The 20,418-nt window shown below is 64.3% G+C and overlaps 1 protein-coding gene across 5 annotated transcripts; it reads right to left on the bottom strand.

Moving 5' to 3' along the window:
• Positions 1–965: 965 nt before the first annotated feature.
• On the bottom strand, positions 966–20,136 carry ARID3A (AT-rich interaction domain 3A). Of its 5 annotated transcripts, XM_059869780.1 has the most exons (9): positions 18,848–18,989; positions 16,738–17,670; positions 15,902–16,217; positions 4,432–4,504; positions 3,200–3,383; positions 2,761–3,008; positions 2,170–2,466; positions 2,005–2,091; positions 966–1,922 (listed from the first exon to the last, which is right to left on the bottom strand). In XM_059869780.1, exons 2-9 carry the CDS (start codon positions 17,151–17,153, stop codon positions 1,729–1,731), a joined length of 1,815 nt encoding a protein of 604 aa, XP_059725763.1. In that variant the 5' UTR covers positions 17,154–17,670; positions 18,848–18,989; the 3' UTR covers positions 966–1,728. The 5 variants fall into 5 exon arrangements, with proteins under 5 accessions (XP_059725763.1, XP_059725762.1, XP_059725761.1 ...); XM_059869779.1 differs by lacking the exon at positions 18,848–18,989 and adding an exon at positions 20,027–20,136 and having other exon boundaries at positions 2,005–2,466; XM_059869778.1 differs by having other exon boundaries at positions 2,005–2,466.
• Between the last annotated feature and the right edge of the window lie 282 nt (positions 20,137–20,418).

The raw sequence follows: 20,418 nt of genomic DNA, 5'->3' as shown, positions 1-20,418 counted from the left end.
AATTCCCCCTTGGAATTTCTCCTTATGGGGAGCTGGGCTGGACCCCAACAGCAGCAGGAGCTGGACGGACCCTCCCAGGCCCCCCCCAAAAAGGGTCCATGGAGCCACCAAGACCCCCCCTCCAACAGAGCCACCAAGGGGATTCCAGCAGGGAAAAAAAAACCCAAACCCGGCTGAAAACACCCAAAAAACCAGCTGGAAAAAAAACCCCAAATCCCCTGAGATCGCCACTTCCCCGAGTGAAATTAAAAATAAAGGTTGGGGTGGGGGGGAGAGGAGGTCCCACCAGCCTGGACCACCCCCCCGGGGGCACCTGGGGAAGGGGGAAAAACCCTGTGCTCCAGGTGGGAACCTGAGAACGGAGATACCGAGGGGGGTGAGGGGGTTTCGGTATCGGCCTGGATTGTGTCTCACGCAGACGTGGGTGAATATTTTTCTTTTTTTTTTTTTGGGGGGGGGGGAGAGGAGGGAAATATTGAAAAGAAAACTGAGATTGAGAGGTTTAAAATAAATGCTCAGGTCCTTCGGGTTGTCCGTGAGCTCTGGAGCGTCCTGCAGCTCCGAGCATCCCCATCCTCTGGATCCTGCTTGGTTTTGGAGGAAATAAGCCCAAAGTGGCTTTAAACAGTAGTTTTATGCAGGGGGAGGAATAAAAATTAGGATTTGGCGGTGGGGGAAGGAGCAGAGCTGGACCCAACCACCGATAAGGAGAGGAGAAAGGAGATTCCAACGTTTTTCCAAGCTCCCATTTTCCCTGATGAAGACTAATATATATCATTTGCATGTTAAAAGATTGATTCTTTTTTTTTTCTTTTTTTAAGAGAATAAAATAGAAGCTATTTACAACAAAACAATCGAAAACAACCTCTTAAAATCCTGCAGAGAGTGGAGTTCCCAAAACAAAGGAGGGAAAAGGATGGAAATGAATAAAATATCTCCCTATTTCCAATTTTTTTTTTTTAGGATTTTTGGTTTGGTTTTTTTTTTTTTTTCCTTTAGAATTCCGGGGGGTTTCGCTAGAGCTCGTGTCGGCAGGCGTCCGTGCGTCTGTCTGGAGGTAACACGAGTTAAAAAATAACAATAATTATAATAATAATAATAATAAATGTACAGTGCAAAGTGTGATGTGAGTGAGGTAAACGGTCCCGGAGCGGCGCAGCCGGACAGCCGGCGGCTCCGGCAAAACCCCCCGGGCTAAAGCTTTTCTGCCTGGAAAAGGAAAATCCAACAACACAAGAACAAGGGCAGAGTCCATCGAGAGCCTGAGAGGACCCTGGAGAAACCCTGGCAAGACCTCAGGGGAGACCCTTGGTGAGATCTCAGTGAGATCCAGGTGAGATCTTAATGAAACCCTGGTGAGATCTCAGTGAGACCCAGGTGAGATCTTAATGAAACCCTGGTGAGATCTCAGTGAGACCCAGGCGAGATCTCAGTGAAACCCTGGTGAGATCCCGGTGAAATCCTGTTGAGACCCCAGAGGGATCCTGGCAAAACCTCAGGCGAGACCCCAGACAGACCCTGGCAAGACCTCGGGCAAGACCCTTGGTGAGATCCCAGGCGAGATCTCAATGAAACCCTGGTGAGATCCCGGTGAAATCCTGTTGAGACTCCAGAGAGACCCTGGCAAGACCTCGAGTGAGACCCCAGAGAGAGACCCCAGAAGACCCCGGCGAGCCCCGGTGCGACCCCGTCCCCCCACGGGCGCCGGTGCCCCGAGGCTCGGGGGCATTAAGGCGAAGCGCTGTTGGAGGTAGAGCTGGGGGGCACGGCCAGGCCGGCCGGGGTGGGGGGCACGTTCCCCCCGCCGCTCCCCACCCCGCTGCCGCCGCTGCTCCGGCTGCCGCCGTTGCCTTTGCTGTAGGCAGAGGAGGAGGAGGAGGAAGAGGAGGAGGAAGGACCGGGCGTCTGGGCGAACAGCACACCTGGGGAGAGAGCAAAGCTGAGCCGCGGGTGCTGTGAGACGGGGTGAGGGCGGCGGGAGCGTGGCCCAGGGCAGCCCCTCACCTGTGTAGACGATGCCGTTGATCTCCACGGACATGCTGATGCTGTTGGTGCCGTTGCTGCTGGCGGCAGCGGCGTCCGGGCGGTTCTCTGCCGGGGAGAGCCGCGTTACGGAGCCCGCCGGGGCCGGGAGCTGGGCGGGGGCGGGAGGCCGGGGCCGGCACTGACCTGGCGAGCGTGTGCCCTGGCTGTTGATGCGGATGCTCATGGGCAGCTGGGCCGTCATGGCCAGGAGGTTCTGCTGCAGCGCCCGCTGCATCAGCCGCTGCTGCTCATCCGTCACCAGCGCCAGCTTCTTCTCCGGGGGCTCCCCCGACTCCAGCTTCTCTCGTAGCTGCTCCAGCGCCGCGGCCTGGGCGGCTGCTGCCACCTGCACCGCGGCCGCCTGCGCTGCCACCACGGGGTGCCCGGCCAGTGACACCGGGAGCCGGCTGGGCATGGAGATGGGGATGGGAGAGTCCTCCTCTGCCGGGGGAGCGGGTGTCAGGGATGGGGGCACAGGAGTGCCACCACCCCAGGGTGTCCCTGGCCCTGGCGCAACAGTTTGATGCCCGGCTGTCCCTCCAAAAGTCAGAGATGGGTGATTGGAATCAGGGCCCCGAGGCTGAGCCCTGGAGCCTAAGGAGGGGAGAGGAGCATCACCCCCCTGCCCGCTTCCCCCAGCTCTCCCCATTATTATTACATCTCGAGGGCTCAGCTTGCAACCAGACCGCGTGGCAGCCAAACCCTGGAGCAGGCAGACCCCAGAACAATCATTACCTTTCTTGATCTTCTGGCCTGGTGTGATGGCCCCGCCGTTGGTGGCAGATGCCAGCCCCAGCGCCGGCACTGGCAGCTTGGGCGAGGAGAGGAGGCCGTGGGTGCCACCAGGTGAGTAGGCAAAGAGGGAGCCCCCGAAGCCCTGCCGCCGGCCCTCCCGCCGGTTGCTGTCGATGGCCGCCTGCAGCTCGTTGGGGTTGCTCAGCCCACGCTTCTCACACTCGTAGGGGTACAGGTACTTCATGTACCTGCAGCCAGACAGAACATGGGAGGGGTGGTGAGGGTGACGCAGCGGCTGGGCAGCCCTCCCTGTGTGCCACCCCACTGCTCCCTCCCCGCTGCTCCCACACAGGGCTGTGCTGAGCCTCCATGCCCTGCACAGGGCAGAGGGACCCCCAAGTTCTCGCCCCGCTCCCCTCCCCTCCGAGCCCCCGCTCACTGGGTGCGCAGGGTGAAGGCCGCGCTGGTGATGGAGGTGGGCAGGCTCAGTCCCTTGGTGATCTCCCGCCACAGCTTCTTGTTGATGACCTCCACCAGACCCCCCTTCTCGGTCACCAGCGTGTACAGCATGTACAGGTCCAGCACCTGCTTGGCCATGATGGGGATCCGGTTCACGGGGGTCCCTGGGGAGCGGCGGGAGGAGAGAGCTGCTCTGGGGTGCTGCTTTCTTACCCAAAGTGGGGGCGCAGCTGCTGAGACCCCTGTGGGGCAGTGGAGGGGCTGGGGGGCTCATGCTGCTCCCTCCCCCTTCCACTGTCCCCTTCTTCCCCCCGGGCCCTCCCGCTGAGATCAGCCCTGAACAAAGGAAACAGAAACTCGCAGTTTCCAGCCACAGCCCCATCGTGGCTGAGCCGGTTCCTCGGGCTGAGCCGGCACCCGGCAACTCGAGTTATTTATAACGGGGGCGGCACAATCCGGCTCTGAGGGTCTCCTATGAGCAGGGTGGGGGGGGCTGGTCCCTCCAGCTTGAGGAGGGGGCTGGCAGCCCCTGCGCCCTCATCGGGGTCCCCACCCTCCCAGCTCTGTGATGAGGGGGCTCTGGATCCCCAATGGATGCAGGTGGGGGGACCACAGGGGACACAGCCAGGGGACAGGACAGAGCCAGGAGAACCCTGGGGGACCCAGCCAGCAGCCCCAGCCCCCCTGCACAGGCACACGTGCCTTCCCAGTGCTGTCTGACAAAGGGCTGGAGCCAGCCCTGTGTCAGCACTTCCAGTGCTGTTTTCCACGCAGGAACCAGACCCTCGAGCAGGAGCACGCTTGGCTTTCAGCCCTTCCCACCCCCGGCCCCCCAGCTGTGGCCTCTCCCTGGGCACATAGAGGGCACAGTGAGGGGCTGCAATAACCCAGGCAATGGGCAGAGGGGGCACACAGCCAGGGGGGTTGTGTGGGGAGGGGCTGCAGGTCTGGGTGCGATGGGTGAAGGGAGGGGGACAAGGGGGGGGCGCAGCCTCTGGATCCAGCCCAGCAGGTTTGACCCTGCTGTGCTGAGGGGTTAAAGATTAACCAGCAGCTCAGCCAGAGCCATGACCTCAGGGCACTAATGAGGGGCAAGGAAATGAGCCCCTGGCCTTGGGGGGGACGTGGGGGGGTGCAAGGTGGGTGTGGTGGAGCAGGGTGGGCACAGAGTGGGTGCAGGGGCACAGGGTGGGTGCACAGCTGGGTACTCACCTCGCTTCTGCATGAAGCTGAAGAGGTCATCCAGAAACTCCTTCCTCCTGGGGTCACCATCCAGCTCATACAGCTGCATAAGAAAAGAGAGATGCTCAGAAACCCCCTTAATGGTGTGTCCCCTCACCTGAGACCCCTGGCTTCCACTGCAGCAGCTGTGTGGCTCAAAGGGCACCAAATGGCTTGGAGGTCCCTGCAGGGGTCCAGGGGGTTCCTGCAGCTTGGGCTGACCTTGTGCCCCACTGTGCCATGCCCTGCCCGCCCTGGTTGTAGCTCAGCTCTGGGATGCCCGTGCTGGGATCACGGCCAGAGTGGCTCCCAGGCTGCCGACACCGTGCTCGGCCCCAGCTCCTCCCAGGAACGCTGACCCTGGTTATTTTTAGCATCCACTGCCTGCTCAGCACAGCAACTCTTCAGCGTGGTCCCTCCACACTTGGGGTGCCACAGAGAGCCACGGCCAGGAGCCAGTGTGCCTTGACATAAACCTGTGTGCCACCGCCCTGCAGGGACATGTCCTGCACTGGGGGAAGGCAGAGCTGGGCCAGGCTCTGACATGCTGCACCTCAATCACCGGCTCTGCTTGGGGCATCTTCAGCCAGGACCCCCCACCCCGGCAGCCCGGCACATTCCTGCCTGATTTATGGCTCAGGACCGGCCGGTTGGAGCGCCCGGCACGCCGCAGGCACACACCACCCCACGCCATGCAGCCTCTCCTCAAGCCCAGCGCTGTTTCTGCCTGCAGGCTGGTGGATAATCCTCCCCCAACCCGGGAAGGGTGCTGGAGCAAGGGCTGTGGGGGCAGGCGTTGCCCAGACACCAACAGGGTGGTGGCCACAGCTCCGCTTTTCTCAATGACAGCTCTGAACAACTGCCGGGGGGCTGGGAGGGGCCTATAAATAAATAAATAACCCCCCCAATACACCAGGCACGCAATGTGGGGCCTCTGCTGCCGGTCACTGGGTCATCCATGTGCCCACTCCCTCCATGGCTATGCCCTGTGGCACCAGGACCGTGGGCAGGTGGATGGGTGGGCATCCTCCTGGCTTAAGCCCCCTCCTCCTGCAGCCCTGCAGGGAGGATCCGGATCCTGCAGGGCCGGACTCGCCCGCCGGCGCCGATCAAAGGGATCAATGGGGCCGCATGATAAGCGGGGCCATAAACCCCCCCAAGTTCCCCTGGGAAACTCGGCAGGCTCGACCAGACCCTTGCACACCCCCCAGGGCAAGGGCAGGAGCCACCAGCACCACCGGCAGAGACCCTCAAAGCCCCTCTCCCACCCCAGCAAGGGGTCTGGTGTGGGAGTGCCATGGAAGGAATGAGCCATGCACAGCAGCAGCGCTGTGATTTTTGGGGCTGAGCCGCCCCAGGCTACTTGTGCCAGCTGAGGGATGTTGGGCTTGTGCCAATCCAGCCTCCCCCGATTCCTTGAGCAGCTCCAAAAGCCACACACAGAGAAAGGGCTTCCCCAGCGCCCGATCCTGCCGGGTGTGCAGCCACCCTGGGGAAGCACCGAACACGCTGGTTCATCCACTGCCAAGACCCTCGGGGTCATGATCCACCCCCCCCAGCTCAGTCCCGAGGGGAATGGACACGTTTAAGAGGATGAAAGAAAATTAACCGTCAGCTGAGGAGAGCGTGGCCGGCCAGGACAGGGGGATTAGTGGCCGCGGCAGGCAGCTGCCCCGACTGCCGGCCTTCCACCAGCCCTGGTGGTCCCATGCCAAGCTCAGCTGGTTGCAGCCACTCTCCCCCCTGCCCAACTGGGATGAAGCCATGGGGGTCCCCAGGGATGGTGGGCAGAGGGATCCCCGTTCTTGCCCAGTGACCTCACAGCCCTGCCGGCACACCCGCCACGGCTGCCCGGCAAAGGATGTTGCACAAGCTGCTGCTGACGGTTACCGGCGAGACTCCGACAGCTTCACAGGCTCCCCTTGGGACGCCCCCCAAACCCTGGTTTAGCTCTGCCACTGCCAGCAGAACCAACTGCCAGTGATGGGCACCTGCCCAAGGTGCTCATCCGGCAGCACTGTGGGGCGAGGACATGCCCAGCCATGGTGCGCACTGTGGTGTGTGACAGAATGCATTTGCCAAGCTGCCCCTGTTCCCCCTCGACCCCGAGCACAGGCAGGACATGGAAGGGGACAGAGACGAGTGACTCCCAGCTGCCCCTCGCAGGATTTCCTTGCATTGACGCCATCCGCAGCCAACGGCAAAGCAGCCGGCGCCCCGAGAGCCCCAACGGCAGTGCAGGACAGCTGGGACAGCGGGGCTCAGAATGCAAATTGGGGAACAGAAACGTTCTGGTTTTGGCAGCATGCGAAACCCAGTGCGCAGCTGAGCTTGGCACAGGCTGGCGGCTGCTGGCACTGCTGCACCGAAATCAGCAGGTGCTGAGTCTTGTGCCTGCTTGGTGCTGATCCCTGCCCTGTGCCTGTGCCCTGCTTCCTGCTCTCAGCCCTGGTTTCTGCTCAGCTCAAGGCCAGTTCCTTGCCTCGGTGCTCGGTGCAAAGGTACCAGCGTGCAGGAGCCGCAGGCAAGGCCGCCCGGTGCCACTGAGTCAATACATTTATGTTTCGTAATTAGGGAGCTGGAAACGACTTAATCCATAACGCAGCTGCCCCAGGAATATCCTCTTACCGTGGGGTCCCCACGGCAGGGTGTGGTGGCAGGGGACATTGCGGCACAGCCACCCCAAACTGCCTGGGGGGAGCAGGAGATGCCCCCCACCTCCCTGAGAGTCCCCTGGGCTGGGGGATGTGACTCCACGCACCCAGTGCTCCCAGTGCTGACCCACCCCAGGGTGAATGCTTGATGCCAGTGGCACGGGGGTGGCTCTGGCCACAGTGTCCAGCCCACCTGGCCGCAGCGCAGCCCCCTCGGCCCCGGCCCCCGGCCGGCTGAGGACACAGAGCCAGATGGCCGTTGCCAGCAGATCCATAATTAAGTGGAGGAGGAATTAGGCAGGCGGTGGGCGGGTGGCCCTGACCCCGGCCCAGCGCCCCGGCAGGATGCCGGCCCGGCGTTTGGTGTGGATGACCGGATTAATGTTTCAAACCAGATTACAGGAAAATCCCAACCCGCTGGCTTTCAAAGGGCAGGCGGGAGGCGGCCCCTTGGCAATGCCAGGAATGCGGGAGAGCCCTCGGCACGGGCTCGGTGCGTGCGGGGGGGGGGGGGTGGGGGGGGAGGTCCAAACCCTCCCCAACCCCCCGAGCTGGGACAAGGGGGACAATGACAAGCAGGAGGGGAAGAGCCATTTCACAAGGCTCATGCTGGTGCCAGGCAAATCCCCTCTTCGGCAGGAGTCCCTTGCCCCTCGTCTGCTCCATGAGGCGTCATGGAGGAGTCCGTGTCCCTGCATCCCACGTGTCCCTGCATCCCACGTCCGAGTTAAAAACACCTCCCCTTCTCCCCCCCCCCGGCTCGGTTCCGGGTTTTCAGGCCTCGGGGATTAATTTTCAAGTTTCTTTTCCATTGCCAGGAAGTGGCAACACTCTCGGTTTTCCTCCTTCTCTCCAAAACCGGTTTGGGACGTGCATACCATGACGTGAGCCAGGACTGGGGACAAGACCCAAGGGCCACTGCAGCAGCGATGGGGGCTGGTGGCAGCCTCCACATTCCAGGGGCTAAACTCCCCCAAATTCCTGTATTTAAGGAAAAAACACAACACAGGCAGTGGCGGGGAGAGCTCGCCCTGTCTCGGCAGGTAGCAGGAGCAGTGGTGACAGGCTTGAGGGGCTACTTCTCTCCTTTTCTTTCTTTCCTTCCTTCCTCCGGCAGCCCCCGGGGATGCATCCCTTTGTCCCGCGGACAGCGAGGGGCCGCACTGGGCTGGGGAAGAGCCCGCGCACACTAACGAGTTCTTTAACGAAGAATAAACACATTTATGGCGCGTTTCCCGTCCCACTCCCAGCCCATACACAGCCCCCGGCCTCTGGCACGCCGGGACCCGCAGTGGGGTCGGAGAGGGCACTTATTCAGAATAAGAAAGTCATTTGTAAAAACCAGAGCCAAGGATTGACGAGAGCCCCGGGCCGCGGCGTTTCGGAGGCGCTGGGGATGTGATTTCCCGTAAGGCGATGGCTGACTCAGGGCTGGGGGTGCCCAAGGCAGCAGCCCCTCTCCAGGCACAGCCCCCCCGGAGTGGGGTGCAGGGTTTGCTGGGGCCAATCCCTCCCGGTGAAGGGCAAAGGGAGCGTTCAGCCCCGGAGCAGATTCCTACGCAGATAAAGCGCTCGGCTTAGGTACAGGTCACCCCTGGCTGTCCCCATCCCTAATCCCCTGCGAGCCCCCCGGGACACAACCCCCCGTGGGAAGGGGCTGCTGGGGGCAGGGACGCATGTTCCCCTTCCCCAAAATGTCCCAACACTTTGCTCGTGGGGGATGTGCTGGCTGGAGCCTCGCCCACATGGCCAGGGCCGGCGGTGACTCCACTGACCGGCCCGGCGGGATTCCTGCCGCCGGAGCATGGCCGGGCTGGGGGGCCGCTTCCGCGGGGGCAGCTGGGGAGGGGGCCCGGGAGCTTCCCGTCGGCACCATTGTTCACACCAGTTCCCAGCATTGTCCCCTCTTCAGGGGACACGGCCCGACCGCAGGTGCCTCTTTGCACCAGTGCCTCCTCCTCGGGCTGGACCCGGTGGGCACAGCATCCATCGGTGACAAACCCAGTCCCGATCCATCGGTACAGCAATCTGGGGTGCCCGAGACCACCCGGACCCCGGTGCCCACCTCCTCCCCACGCAGGCTGGGGGAAGGAGTCATGTGGGTGACCCTGGGGGTACGCGGGCGGTGTCACGGCACGGCGGGTGTCAGGGCACGGCGGGTGTCCCCGAGCGGCGGAGGGGACGCTGAATGGGCGAATTAGTCACCGTTTAACCTCGCTGACCCCCCATTGTCCGTGCACTGTCGGCCGCCCTCCCCAGCACGGCCGTGCCCAGCCAGCCGGCAGCTCCCAGCATCCCAGGATCCGTGTCCCCGATCCCTCCGGGCTGACACCGGCTCCCGGGACGGCTGTGCCACTGCTGTTCACTCCCAGCATCCCGGGATCCGTGTCCCTGATCCCCCCGGGCTGACACCGGCTCCCGGGATGCCTGTGCCACTGCTGTTCACTCCCAGCATCCCAGGATCTGTGTCCCTGATCCCCCCCGGGCTGACACTGGCTCCCGGGATGCCTGTGCCACTGCTGTTTGCTCCCAGCATCCCAGGATCCGTGTCCCTGATCCCCCCGGGCTGACACCGGCTCCCGGGATGCCTGTGCCACTGCTGTTAGCTCCCAGCATCCCGGGATCCGTGTCCCTGATTCCCCTGGGCTGACACCGGATCCCAGGACGGCGGAGCCGCCGCTGTTCGCTCTCCTCCCGCAGAGGAGGAAGAGATTCCTGCTGCCGTGGCGTTTCCAATGGCAGTTTGCTGCTGGGCGGCAGCGAGCCAGGCTCTGGCTGGAATCAAAACTGGTTCCGTGTCTGAGTGCGGACGTGTGGCACAGGCTGGTGAGGGGTCACGGAGAACTGGGGTGCTGGGGCTGTTCCCTTGGCTGGCTGGATGGGAGCCAGCCCGGCAGCTCTCCCGGCCCTTGCTGTGTGCGTGCTGGTGCATGCCCTTGACACATGCTTGCTATCACACCGGACCTTGTACAAATATTAATCCAGCGGAGTCAGGTGCTGTTGAGAAAGCTCGTCCGAGGAAGGACACCAGGCTAGCTCCTGCCACCAGGCAGACCCAGGAAGGGCAGCTGAGAATGAGCTATGCAGAACTGAGCTGGGAAAATGTGGCCAGAGCAGCCAACTCAAACTCTTGGGGCACCTCGTGAGCCCTCAGCTTGGGCTGTCCCTCCTGTGTGTGACTCCCAAACCTCCCAGGGTAAAGGCCCTGAGGGCTGGAGGGCCAAGACCCTCATTCAGGACCTGACCCGGGTGAGGTGGCAGCAGCAGCAAGGCCTGGAAGCCAAGACAGGGGTTTAAATTCCACCATATGTAAATGATCGTCTTAGAAGGGGATCGCGGTAAGCCCCGGCAGATGAGTCACCGGGGCTTCCACCGCCCGCTGGGATTTGGCTAATTGCAAATCTGTTCCTGAAATGCGAGGTCCTGCACCTCTGCCCTCCGTCAGCACCACCGTGGGGGTCCCTGGAGTCCCGTGGGCAGGGCCAGGGTGCACGGAACGCCTGGGAACCCCACTGCAGAGTCGCTGGAGGAGCTGGAAGGGGTCCAGCAGCCACAGATGGGGTTGACAGGAGCCAGCTGTGGGCTGTCAGCCCCAGGAACCATCACCGCTGAGCTGCTCTAGCAGCGCTGAAACCTCACGTTTTTCCACACTGAGAGGAAGGGGTGGTGGTGGGCACTGTGATGGCACCACAGTGACAGACCCCATCCCACCGTGGCACCTGAGCGGGTGGCAGTGTGGGGCACCATGTCCCAGCTGTTTGAATCTCCAAAATCAGGCACTGGTGCCCAAGTTGGAGGCTCCACAGTGAATGTGGGCAGGTGGGGAAACAGGCAGGAGGTGAAGCCCTTTGCTGAAGGGATTTAGGGCTGGTACCTGCCTGGGTGCTCCCACTGCCACCTGCACCAGGGTGAGACCCCGAGCCAGCTGCTGTGGGGGGACAGGGAAGTCCTTTCCCAAAGGACTGTTGCCACAGAAGTGACACGGCCACAGCCTCCCGTGGGACACACGGGAAGCAGGGGGCTCTCCTCAGGGGTGAGCCCAGGCCTGCAGCAGCCCCAGTGCAGGGTGGATTATCCCGAGCTCCAGCCAGAGCGGGAACCCAGGCACAGGCAGATTAAGTGACCGATGGGAAGGGTCAGGGAGCGGGTCAGGAGCAGGGCCAGGAGCTGCACCCTGAGCCTCCAGTCTGACTGCCCCAGGGGCTCCGAGCAGGGCCCCCCAGCCCCAAACACCCCCTGCCCTGGCCCCTGATTGCAGCATGTCCGGCTGGGCCCTGGGACCAGCTGCCATTTCTCCTGCGGTTTGGGCCAGAAATAGGGTGATGGAGCAACGCTGCCCTTGCCCAATGCTGCAGTGGGGGCGGGGGGCTCTGCTGACAAAGGCCCTGCTCCCTGCACTGCTCTTTTCTTTTTTTTTCCCTTTTAAATAAACCCTGTTAGTTCAGCTGTGCTGAGAGGGGAGGCGGCCGCCACCTCCGCAGCCCTTGAGTCAGCCCGGGGGGCTGGGGCGTGGAGGGAACAGGGCTCTGGGAGGGCCAGGGGTGGGAGAAATGAGGCTCTGTGGGAAGGAGGGGGTATCGAGGCATGGGGGAAATGGGGCTTTGGGGGGACACAAGCAGGTGATGTCCTGGCTGTGGGGAGCCAGCCCAGCTCCCGAGACAAGGGGTGATGGGGGCACGGTGTAGCTGGGTGAAGGTACCGGCTGAGCACCTCGGGCAGAAAGGATGTGTCCCCCTGTCCCTCAACCTCATTAATCATCCTGGGTCTTGTTTGGAGAAATGGCTTCACGAGTGCTCGGATGCCGGGACCAGCACCTGTGAGCACCCAGGCGTCTGGCTGGGGGAGGCACTCGGCGGCTAAGCCGCTCTCGCCGAGAAGTCCCTGACCTCTGGCCAGGGATCTGGTGGGATTACAGCCCCGGGAATGCTCCCTGAGCTCTATGAGCCAATTACTGCGCCGGATCCCCGGCTGGGAGCACCCCTTGGGGCATGCCGGGCAGTGCTGCAGGGTGAGAGGGGCTGAGTGTGGGGTGAGCAGGGGGGGATGCATTCCTTTTCTTGGGAGGGGTCCACTGGTGACTCCCCCACTGCCCCCAAAGTCCTGTCCTGCTCAGTTCCCCTCTCGCCTGCGTTATCTGCTGCTGGCCTGGCCAGGCACGGCAATCACCTCACCCAAGCGGGGGCCCCAGGGCACTCCCCCTTATCTGGGAGCCAAACTGCCTCTGGGTGGGGGGCAGTGGCCCCCAGCCCTGTGATGACACTCGGGTCCCCCTTCCCTGCTCAGGGGCCCCCTCGCCCTCCCTGGGGGCGGCTCATCCGCTCGGCTGGCTAATGCAATAAAGCTCTAATCAATATTTTAAAGAAAGTAAATGGACCCTCCCGCCCTCGTTAAGAGGCCACGGGGCCCCTGCTCAGGCCCCACGCCCCCAGCTGGCTTTGGGCTTTGAAAAGGAGAATAATCCACGGGAGAAAGGGGTTCAGAGGGGATCCCCCACGCCTTAACCAGCTCCTGGGGATTCAGAGGAGGTACAGGCTCTCTGCTCCTCCAGACCCTCCTGGAAAATCCCAGTTCCACCAGCCATGTGCACAGGGCTGGTCTGGGCGGAGGGGGGTCCGGTTTCACCCACCCCCGCAGCCCTGCCGAGGTCGCCGAGTTGCTTTCGGTTTATTTTTCCCCCAGCACTGCACTTTGAAACGCTGTATCTCGGGGTGCGCTGCACCAGCCGAGATAAGGGCTGAGGTTTTCACGCCTGTGTGCCACCGGCACGGCTCAGATGTCCCCAACACAAGAAACCTCTTGCCCTACTAAAGCACCAGCACCCCCCGAAATCCCTCGGCTGGCACAGCCTCCCACTGGCACTGTGGTGACTTCTTAAATCCTTCCTGAAGCAGAAATGGGGTGTTAAAAATCAGCCTGAGGCCGCCACTGCAGGACACCCCAAAAGGGAGCACCCAAAATGGAGAAGCCCAGAGAGAGAGTGGTGGCTGCTGAAGCCAGATGAACACAGGGAGATGGATTCCTCGAGCTCCTGCAATGTGGGACGGGGTACTGGCATGCAGGGTGCCCATGCCTGAGGGAGCACCAGCAGCACAGCAAACTCCAAAAGAAGAAGAGGCTGGAAACTCCAGCTCTAGGGGCTGCCACTCCACCAGAGGCTCCCACTCCTCCTACTCCCAGTATTAGCAGGGAGCAGTAATAAAAATAATGAAACAAAGATCAGAGCAGGGATCTTGGGGGGCAGCAGCAGCAGAGCCCCCACAGCGCTGGGGTACAGAACTCCAAGCAGTTTTACCCCCAGCAGCCCTTTGCTGGCAGCAGCTTGCTGGATTTTTAGCCAGTTCCCATGGGGAGCCTCTTCCCACCCAGAAAATGCCCCTTTTCCCCCCACCCCGAGGAGCCACGGTGCCCTGGGCAACCGCTGCCCCCGAGTTCCCAGTGTCGCTGGGGGCTCCTTTGTTCTGCTGCCCGCGCCGGCAGCGCCCGGGTCAGGCTGAGCTGACCTCTGCCTGTGCAGTAGCCGTCCCTGGGGATGGGGAGGTGCCACGCGCCGGCTCCCTAACCTCCCTCACCTCCATAACTCTTCCTCACGCCCTCCCCTTCCTCCTCCCTTGAACTGGGCCCCATCCTCCTGCCTCCGGCCCCCCACGGCTCAGCTGAGCACCAGTTCACAGGAATCTGTCCCAGATGGGTCAATAAAACCTGGCAGTGGAGGATGGGGGTAGCCCCCGGCTGCCAGGGTTTGGGTGTGGAGACAGGCACGGCGGCTTGGATGGCGGCACTGCCCGGTGAGGATGGCGTTCTCAAGCACAGAGACCCACGGGCCAAGGATGCTGGAGGCACCAGCACAACCAGAGCTGAATCCAAACTGGATCCCAACTCCCAGAAGGGAGAGCTGGACAGCCAGGGAAGTTAAGGTTGGTGGGAGAGCAGGGGTGCTGCCAGTGCTGAGGAGCTCCTTGTCAAAAATAAAAAGCAACCCCAAAAGAGCCCATCCCTCACAGAACAGGCAGGCAGAACACTGGCACAGCCACTCACAGCACAACATCCCTGCTGCCTCACCCACACAGGGACCCTGCTGTGCTCCAGCATCCCGGAGGAGCTGCCGGGGTTCCCCCTAAGGCGCCTCCACCGCAGTGAGGAGCGGGGATGGGGTACGGCATCCCCTGCCCCGTGCTGCCCTCGCTGTTTACATTCCTGCTGCTCCTTCCCAGGCCGCGCCAGCTGGGCTGGGATGGAGCCCGGCGGCACGCGCTGGAGGCCGGCCAGGAGGAGCTCCCGGCCAGCACCGGCTGCGCCAGCAACCCCCTGGCCCTGGTCCAGGGGCCGCGATCCAAGCGCGGTCGCACGGGCTGACGTGCCGGGGAAAGCCTCTCCGGGCCCAGCGTCGCCTCCGCTCCTCCGCCCACGGAGGCTTTCCAACCCCCTCCGGCTGCTTCCACCGATCACCACCGAGCCGGGCTCTTCCCAGGGACCCCAGGAAGGGACATGGAGGGAGAGGGGGTGCTCAGGGAGAGGGGACGCAGCTCGGGGGGCAGGGGAAGCGCTGGGAACGGGGCTGGTGTTCCCAAGTGCTGCAGCTGCAATAGGAGACCTGGCAGAGGCTACGGCCTGGGCCACGGCACTGACACGCTGACGAACAGGAAGATCAGAGTTGTGGTATTGAAAAGCCTTTTCACAGCTACGAGTTCATGGCCCTGGCCCCTCGCTCGCCGGCGGCAGGAAGCACAAGAGAGAGAAACCACAAGAAGAGCAGGTAGCCTGGGTGCAGCGGCACGAGGGATGCGCAGGGCAGGAGCATCCCTCCATCCCTACAGCTGGACAGGAGCATCCCTCCATCCCCACAGCCAGGCAGCACCAGGAGGATGGCCACATGCTCCCTGCTTGCTGGTGCTCCCTCTGCCAGCCCTGTTCTGAGCCTGCCCACATCCACATGTGCCAACAAATCCTGGCAGCCCCTTCCCCCATTTTGGAAGGGATGTGACAGCCTCCTGAAAGTGAAGGGGCAGAGGTGGTCGCATCCCTCCTGAAAGGCCACCATGCCCTGGCCGCTCCATCTGGGTCCCATCTGCTGCTGCTGGTCCTGCCCCTTCCCCCAGCCCCAAACTCCGATCTATTTAAACACACATCAAAGGTGCCGGGCAGCCCCTGGGGAGCCCTGGCTGCAGCAGTTTTCTTCTGTCAGTGAGAGTGGACTGCAGCTAGCTCTGGTGCCGGGAGAGGGAAAATGTGCTGGCCTCGTTGCCTGGAGAAGGCAAGGAAGGGGGCAGCCAGGTGCTTTCTCCCTGGTTTCACTTTTTCATGGCATTTTGGCAGCAGCAGGGGTGCAGCTTTGCCCCCCACCAAGCATCCATGGGGCCAGAGTTGGCCTGCCAGGCATCAGCTCTGTAGTGATGGTGATGAGAGACAGACAGGTCCCCATAGAAAATGGCTTGGGGAGAGTGGAGAAGAGGAAATCCAAGAGATCCATCAGATTTATAAATCTGGGGTAATTTTTTCATAACTTTCAGCAAGAATCCTCCCAGATCCCTGCAGCAAACCCAATTGCACTGCCTGCCTGTACCAGAACAACCCGGACACAGGATCCACTCAGAGTCACCCAGCCTGTGAAGGGGTGAGACTGAGCCCAGCACTAAAACCTCTGAGAAATCCCACGCATTCCTAATGACAACAGCAGCTGGATTTGAGGAGAACACTGCCGGAGGCGGCGCTGCCAGAGGCATCTCCCCACGCTCTGAGGACACAGGGATGTGCAGGAGCAGGGAGAGGGATGGCACAGCAGGGACACGCGCGTCTCGGTGGGCACGTACCTGCTTGAACTGCTCCTCGTAGGTCCAGTCGCCATGGTCGGGTGCTGGTGGTGGGGGCTGAGCGTGGCCCAGGCCGGGGGGCAGCCGCTCCTGCCCCCCTGGCAGCCGTGGGGGCTCCCCCCGGTAGTGCTGGGGTGCTGGGGGCTTGCGGAGCAGCAGGGATCCCGCACCCGCCCGCACCGCCTCTGCTGAGCTGAGCCCTTCCTCTCCCATGTCTTCTTCTTCCTCGTAGTCTTCCTCTTCCTCCTCCTCTTCTTCTTCCTCTTCCTCCTCACCCAGGTCCTCTTCAAAGTCATCTTCGTCCCATTTGCCCTTTCTGGAGCCGGGAGGAGAGGAGAGGTTTGGTCCCTCGCTGGTTCCCAAGGCCCATCCCTCTCTTCTGCCCGCCCCAGCTGTGGAGCTGGGACCACCCACCCAGCACACAGAGGAGTCCCAGTACAGCCCATTGGTGGGGGCAGCTCTGTGGGGCACAGCCAGCCACCCAGCATCCCGGGAGCAGCTCCGTCACGGACCTCTCCTCTGCCAGATGGCTCCTGGCCTGGCCTGGACCTGAGAGAATGCACGCTGGAGGCAGCCGAGGGTCCTGCATAATTTAACACCAGCCTGGGGTCCTCTGTCCCAGCCCCACATGGCTGCTGGGCAGAGATGGGATGTTGTGCCAACCCAGCATAAGGAATCACCACCACAGAGCCAAGTCACTTCTCTCAGCACCTCCTGCTCTGAAATATCCCAATAGCTCTAATCCAAGGCACAGCACGCTGTGCCCAAACCCACCAGTGTTGTGCCACTTCCCTGCCCCTTCCCCAAACCCATGAGAACTGCCCGAGTACACTCACAGGTCCTCCTCCTCCTCAGAGCCCATCTCCTGCTGGTACCCGCCGCCATCTTCCTCCTCCTCTCCGCGCTCCTCCTCTTCCTCCTCCTCGGAGGCCTGGCTCTCATCCGACAGCCCCGGGCTGGGCGAGTGGCTGAGGCCGGCGGCGGCCGCCCGCATGGCAGCCAGGGCAGCCATCTGTGCCCGCTGGATGTGCGCGCTCTCGGGCTCCGCTCCCTCCTCCGAGGGCGCCGGGGCTGCATCCTGCCCACGGCCCCGGCTGCTGGCAGGGGGCTGCCCCGGGGGCTGCGAGGGCTGCGCCGGGGGGGACGTGCAGCGCGGCTGCTGCTGCTGCTCCTGCTGCCGTGCTTCCAGCGCCTGCTGCAGCCGCGCGCGCTGCTGCCGCTGCAGGTTCTCCATCACCGCCTGCAGCTTCATGGCTCTGCCGGCAGGCGGGGGGTCCCCGGGGGGGCGGGGGGCGATGCACCCGGGGGGCAGTGCCCGGGGGGCAGCGCCCGGCAGGCTGCCGCGCTCCAGCGGGGCTGGGGGCCAAAGCTGGGCAGTGCCGGGGGGAGGCAGCCCTGGAGGGGGCTGCCAGGGGGTGAGGGCAGTGCTGTCGGGGTGTCAGGGCAGGAATTGACACCAGGTTAGGAAAGAAGGACGTGGCCCTTGACCCCCTCAGGCTTGGTCCGATGTCTCCTTGGCTTAAGGGCTACGGTGTGTCACAGGCTTGGTGCTGCCCGTTGGGATTGGGGTGCTGCTGTGTCAGGGGAGTGTCCCAGGCAGGCTCCAAAACTCCTCCTCAGGCTCAGCAAGCAGCAGCTGGAGCACGGCACATCACCCTTTCCCTCGCAGACCTGGCACTTTCTGGAGGTGGCAGCCTCAGGGTCCCCTGCTCACAGTGGGTGTCCCTAATCCTCAGCTGGGTCAGTGTCCGGCAGGCGTCGGCGCAAACCTGTGAGAGAAGTAGAGCAGAGGGTCAGTGGAGCTGTGGGCAGGAGCTGGTGAGCAGGAAGGAGTTAAAGACAGCGCAGGAGCCTCATTAATCTCGAGCTAATGAGATAGGGCGGCCGGGGCCTGCTGCTGGAGGGGGAAGGGGCCTGCCGGACCCGATAGCCCTGCCCGATAGCCCTGCAGGCAGCGGATACCGGTGGACCCACGCCCGCAGATAACAGGCCCTGGGGAGGGACGTCCACCGGGGACGTCCCCACAGGGGACAAGGCACATCCCCACGAGGGACATACGGCATGGGGAGCACTGGGCTCATCATGGTGGGGCAGCACTGGGGTCTGTGCTGCACAGTGGAGGGGCCCCAAAGCACCCCGGAGCAGATCCCAGGGGATGGACAGGCAGAGCCTTGAAACCCTGGCAAACAGGCTCAGCCGAGCACCCCCAGAGCCCCCTTGCTCCCCTTCCCTGGGGGGCCTCCAAGGAAACGTGATGCTGCAAGCAGCTCATCTGTGCTTTGCCCCACTGGAAAAGAACGCGGGGATTACAGCTCAGCCCGGAAGAACCCCCTATGCCCCAGGTCTGGATCCCTTCCCCAAGCCCCGGTGCGGCCAGCAGCCCCGGGGTGGCCAGCCAGTTCCAAGCCGTGACCTCGGCTGCACTGAAGGAGCTCACAGCAGCACCGCGGTGGTGCCGCGTACGGGCAAAGCCCGCTTCAGCTGCCCGGGGGCACACACGGCAGGACCCTCACGGGGACTGACCGTGGGGCCAGACCCAGGGGCTGCGGGGCCAGGACAGCCGGCGGTGCACAGGGGCCGGCAGCTACGCCACGATCCCGCGCATTCTGGAAAGAGGAACCTGCTGCCAGAGTGGGCCGGGGCCGCGGACGGTCGGGCGGCAGCCGCTTCCCCCACGCCTCGCCGCGGCTGCATCCGCTCCCGGCCCGGCCGGGCTCGGCTCACGCCATGGACGGACACGTCGCCACCGTCACGGCAACCTCAGCAGCCACCGCCTCCACCGGGAGCCAGCAGAGGCGCGGCACAAGTGGGCCAGCAGCGGCCGTGCCTCAGTTTCCTCTCCGATCAGCGCCGTGTGGCCCCCGCGGAGGAGGGAGAGGTCGCGGCAGGAACGCTCCCCGCCCCGGAGCCGCCGCTCACCGGCCGCGCTCCTGCCCTGCACCGCACCTGAACCCCGTCCCCAGCGCCATCCACGAGCGAACCGGAGCCACACCGAGCTGGGCACGTGCTCCCGGGTCGCCGCCGTGGTTCTGCCTGGCCACGATTCCCCGGGTGACACGGTGCCAGCACCAGGCGTGGAGCCGCCTCCTCGAACACCGCGGGCCGTGGCCGCGCCGGAGCCACGCTGCCACTTCTCCACAGGGAAGCCCGAGTGGTGCGGCCACAGCCAGGGCCCCGTGGCACCCCGGGCCGGCGGCCACGGTGACCTTGAGCCGTGCCCCTTTGTCCCTCCGGCCGCTCGGGTCCACGGGGCTCGGTGCGTCCCCGCCGTGCGCGGTGACGGGGGTCCCGCGAGGGATTCGAGGCGGCGTCACCCGCGTCCCCGGGGCAGGTGCTCGGGAGCGACAGCGGCTAAAAATAGGCAGCGGGGGTGTGACGGAAGGCCCTTTGTGCCACCGACACCGGGGTTGGGCTGGCCGCGGCCGGACACCCCCAGGCGGGCTGCTGGCATTGCCGGGAAGGGCTCCGGGGGTGTCGTGGAGGCTGAGTGAGGAAGAGGAGAAGGACAGGGTGGGTGCCCGGTGGGTGCCGTCCCTGGGGACGGACGGGGCTGGGAACCCCAGGAGAACAGGAGTACCGTCTCTAAAACTGAGCCCGGCCCCGCTCCCGGCGGCACGTGGCACCGGCGGCCCTCAGAAGGGCCGGGCACGGAGGCGGCGGGGCCCCAATGGGCCCTGGTCCCGCGAACGGGGGGAAACGGCCGCCCTCGACATGGAGAGGCGAGCCGGCATCGGCCCGGCCTGGCCCCTCCGCCGTCCGGACCCCGGGAGACCGCAGGCATGGGGGGGGGCACAGGGCGGGGCCACGGGGCTCTGGCCGGCCAGGACAGCAGCGCCCGGGGAGAACGGAGAGTCAAGGCCGGGAACGACCGTGGGGGAGGAACCCCAGCCCCGCGTGGGGGAGGCGGCCGGCAACCGGCCGCGGGGAGGGGGCGCCGCGCTCCCGCTCAGCACCGGCAGCGAAGGGCCCAGCCCACCTCGGAGAGGCGGCCGGTCCTGGGCTCCGGTCCCCGGCCCCGGTCCCGCCCAGCCCCCGACTCCCGGTCCCGGCTACGGCCGCGGCGGAGGTCCCGTTCTCGGTGCCGATCCCATCGGCGGGAGCGGTGCGGCGGCGCGTCCCCCTTACCCGGTGCAGGCCGTGCGCCGCGAAGCCGCATAGCAGCCGCGGCCGCCCGGGGTCGGGCTCGGCGGGGCCGGTGCGCGCGGGGCCCGCGGCGCTGCTCTCCCCGCGGGCGGGCGGGCGGCGGGCGGGCGGCGGGACCCGGCCCCGCCCCGCGCTGCCCCGCCCCGCGCCGCCATTGGCCCGCCGCGCGCGGAGCGCCCCGCCCCTCCCCGCCCCGCACTCTCATTGGCTCGTCCCTCCCCGAGCGCCCCGCCCCCCGTCGCCATTGGTCGGCATGCAAATGTTGCGCGCGGCGGGGCGGCGGGGCCGGGCGGGGGCGCGGCCGCAGCGCCGCCTCGCGGACGGGCGGGGGAACGGCGCCGGGCAGGGCGCGGGCCCCGGTAGAGCCGCGGAGG

This window comes from Haemorhous mexicanus, chromosome 29 (assembly GCF_027477595.1).
Source record: "Haemorhous mexicanus isolate bHaeMex1 chromosome 29, bHaeMex1.pri, whole genome shotgun sequence".
NCBI lineage: Eukaryota > Metazoa > Chordata > Aves > Passeriformes > Fringillidae > Haemorhous > Haemorhous mexicanus.
This window is presented reverse-complemented; position numbering and strand designations above follow the sequence as displayed.

What these genes read in the sequence shown, in the direction of transcription:
- ARID3A (XM_059869779.1), bottom strand. Translation starts at nt 17,153, where the DNA reads ATGAAGCTGCAGGCGGTGATGGAGAACCTGCAGCGGCAGCAGCGCGCG. An exon ending in CAGCTTCATGCAGAAGCGAG is followed by an intron (nt 3,384 to 4,431) that starts GTGAGTACCCAG and finishes GCCGCTCCCCAG; the next exon opens with GGACCCCCGTGAACCGGATC. An exon ending in GCCTTCACCCTGCGCACCCA is followed by an intron (nt 3,009 to 3,199) that starts GTGAGCGGGGGC and finishes GTCTGGCTGCAG; the next exon opens with GTACATGAAGTACCTGTACC.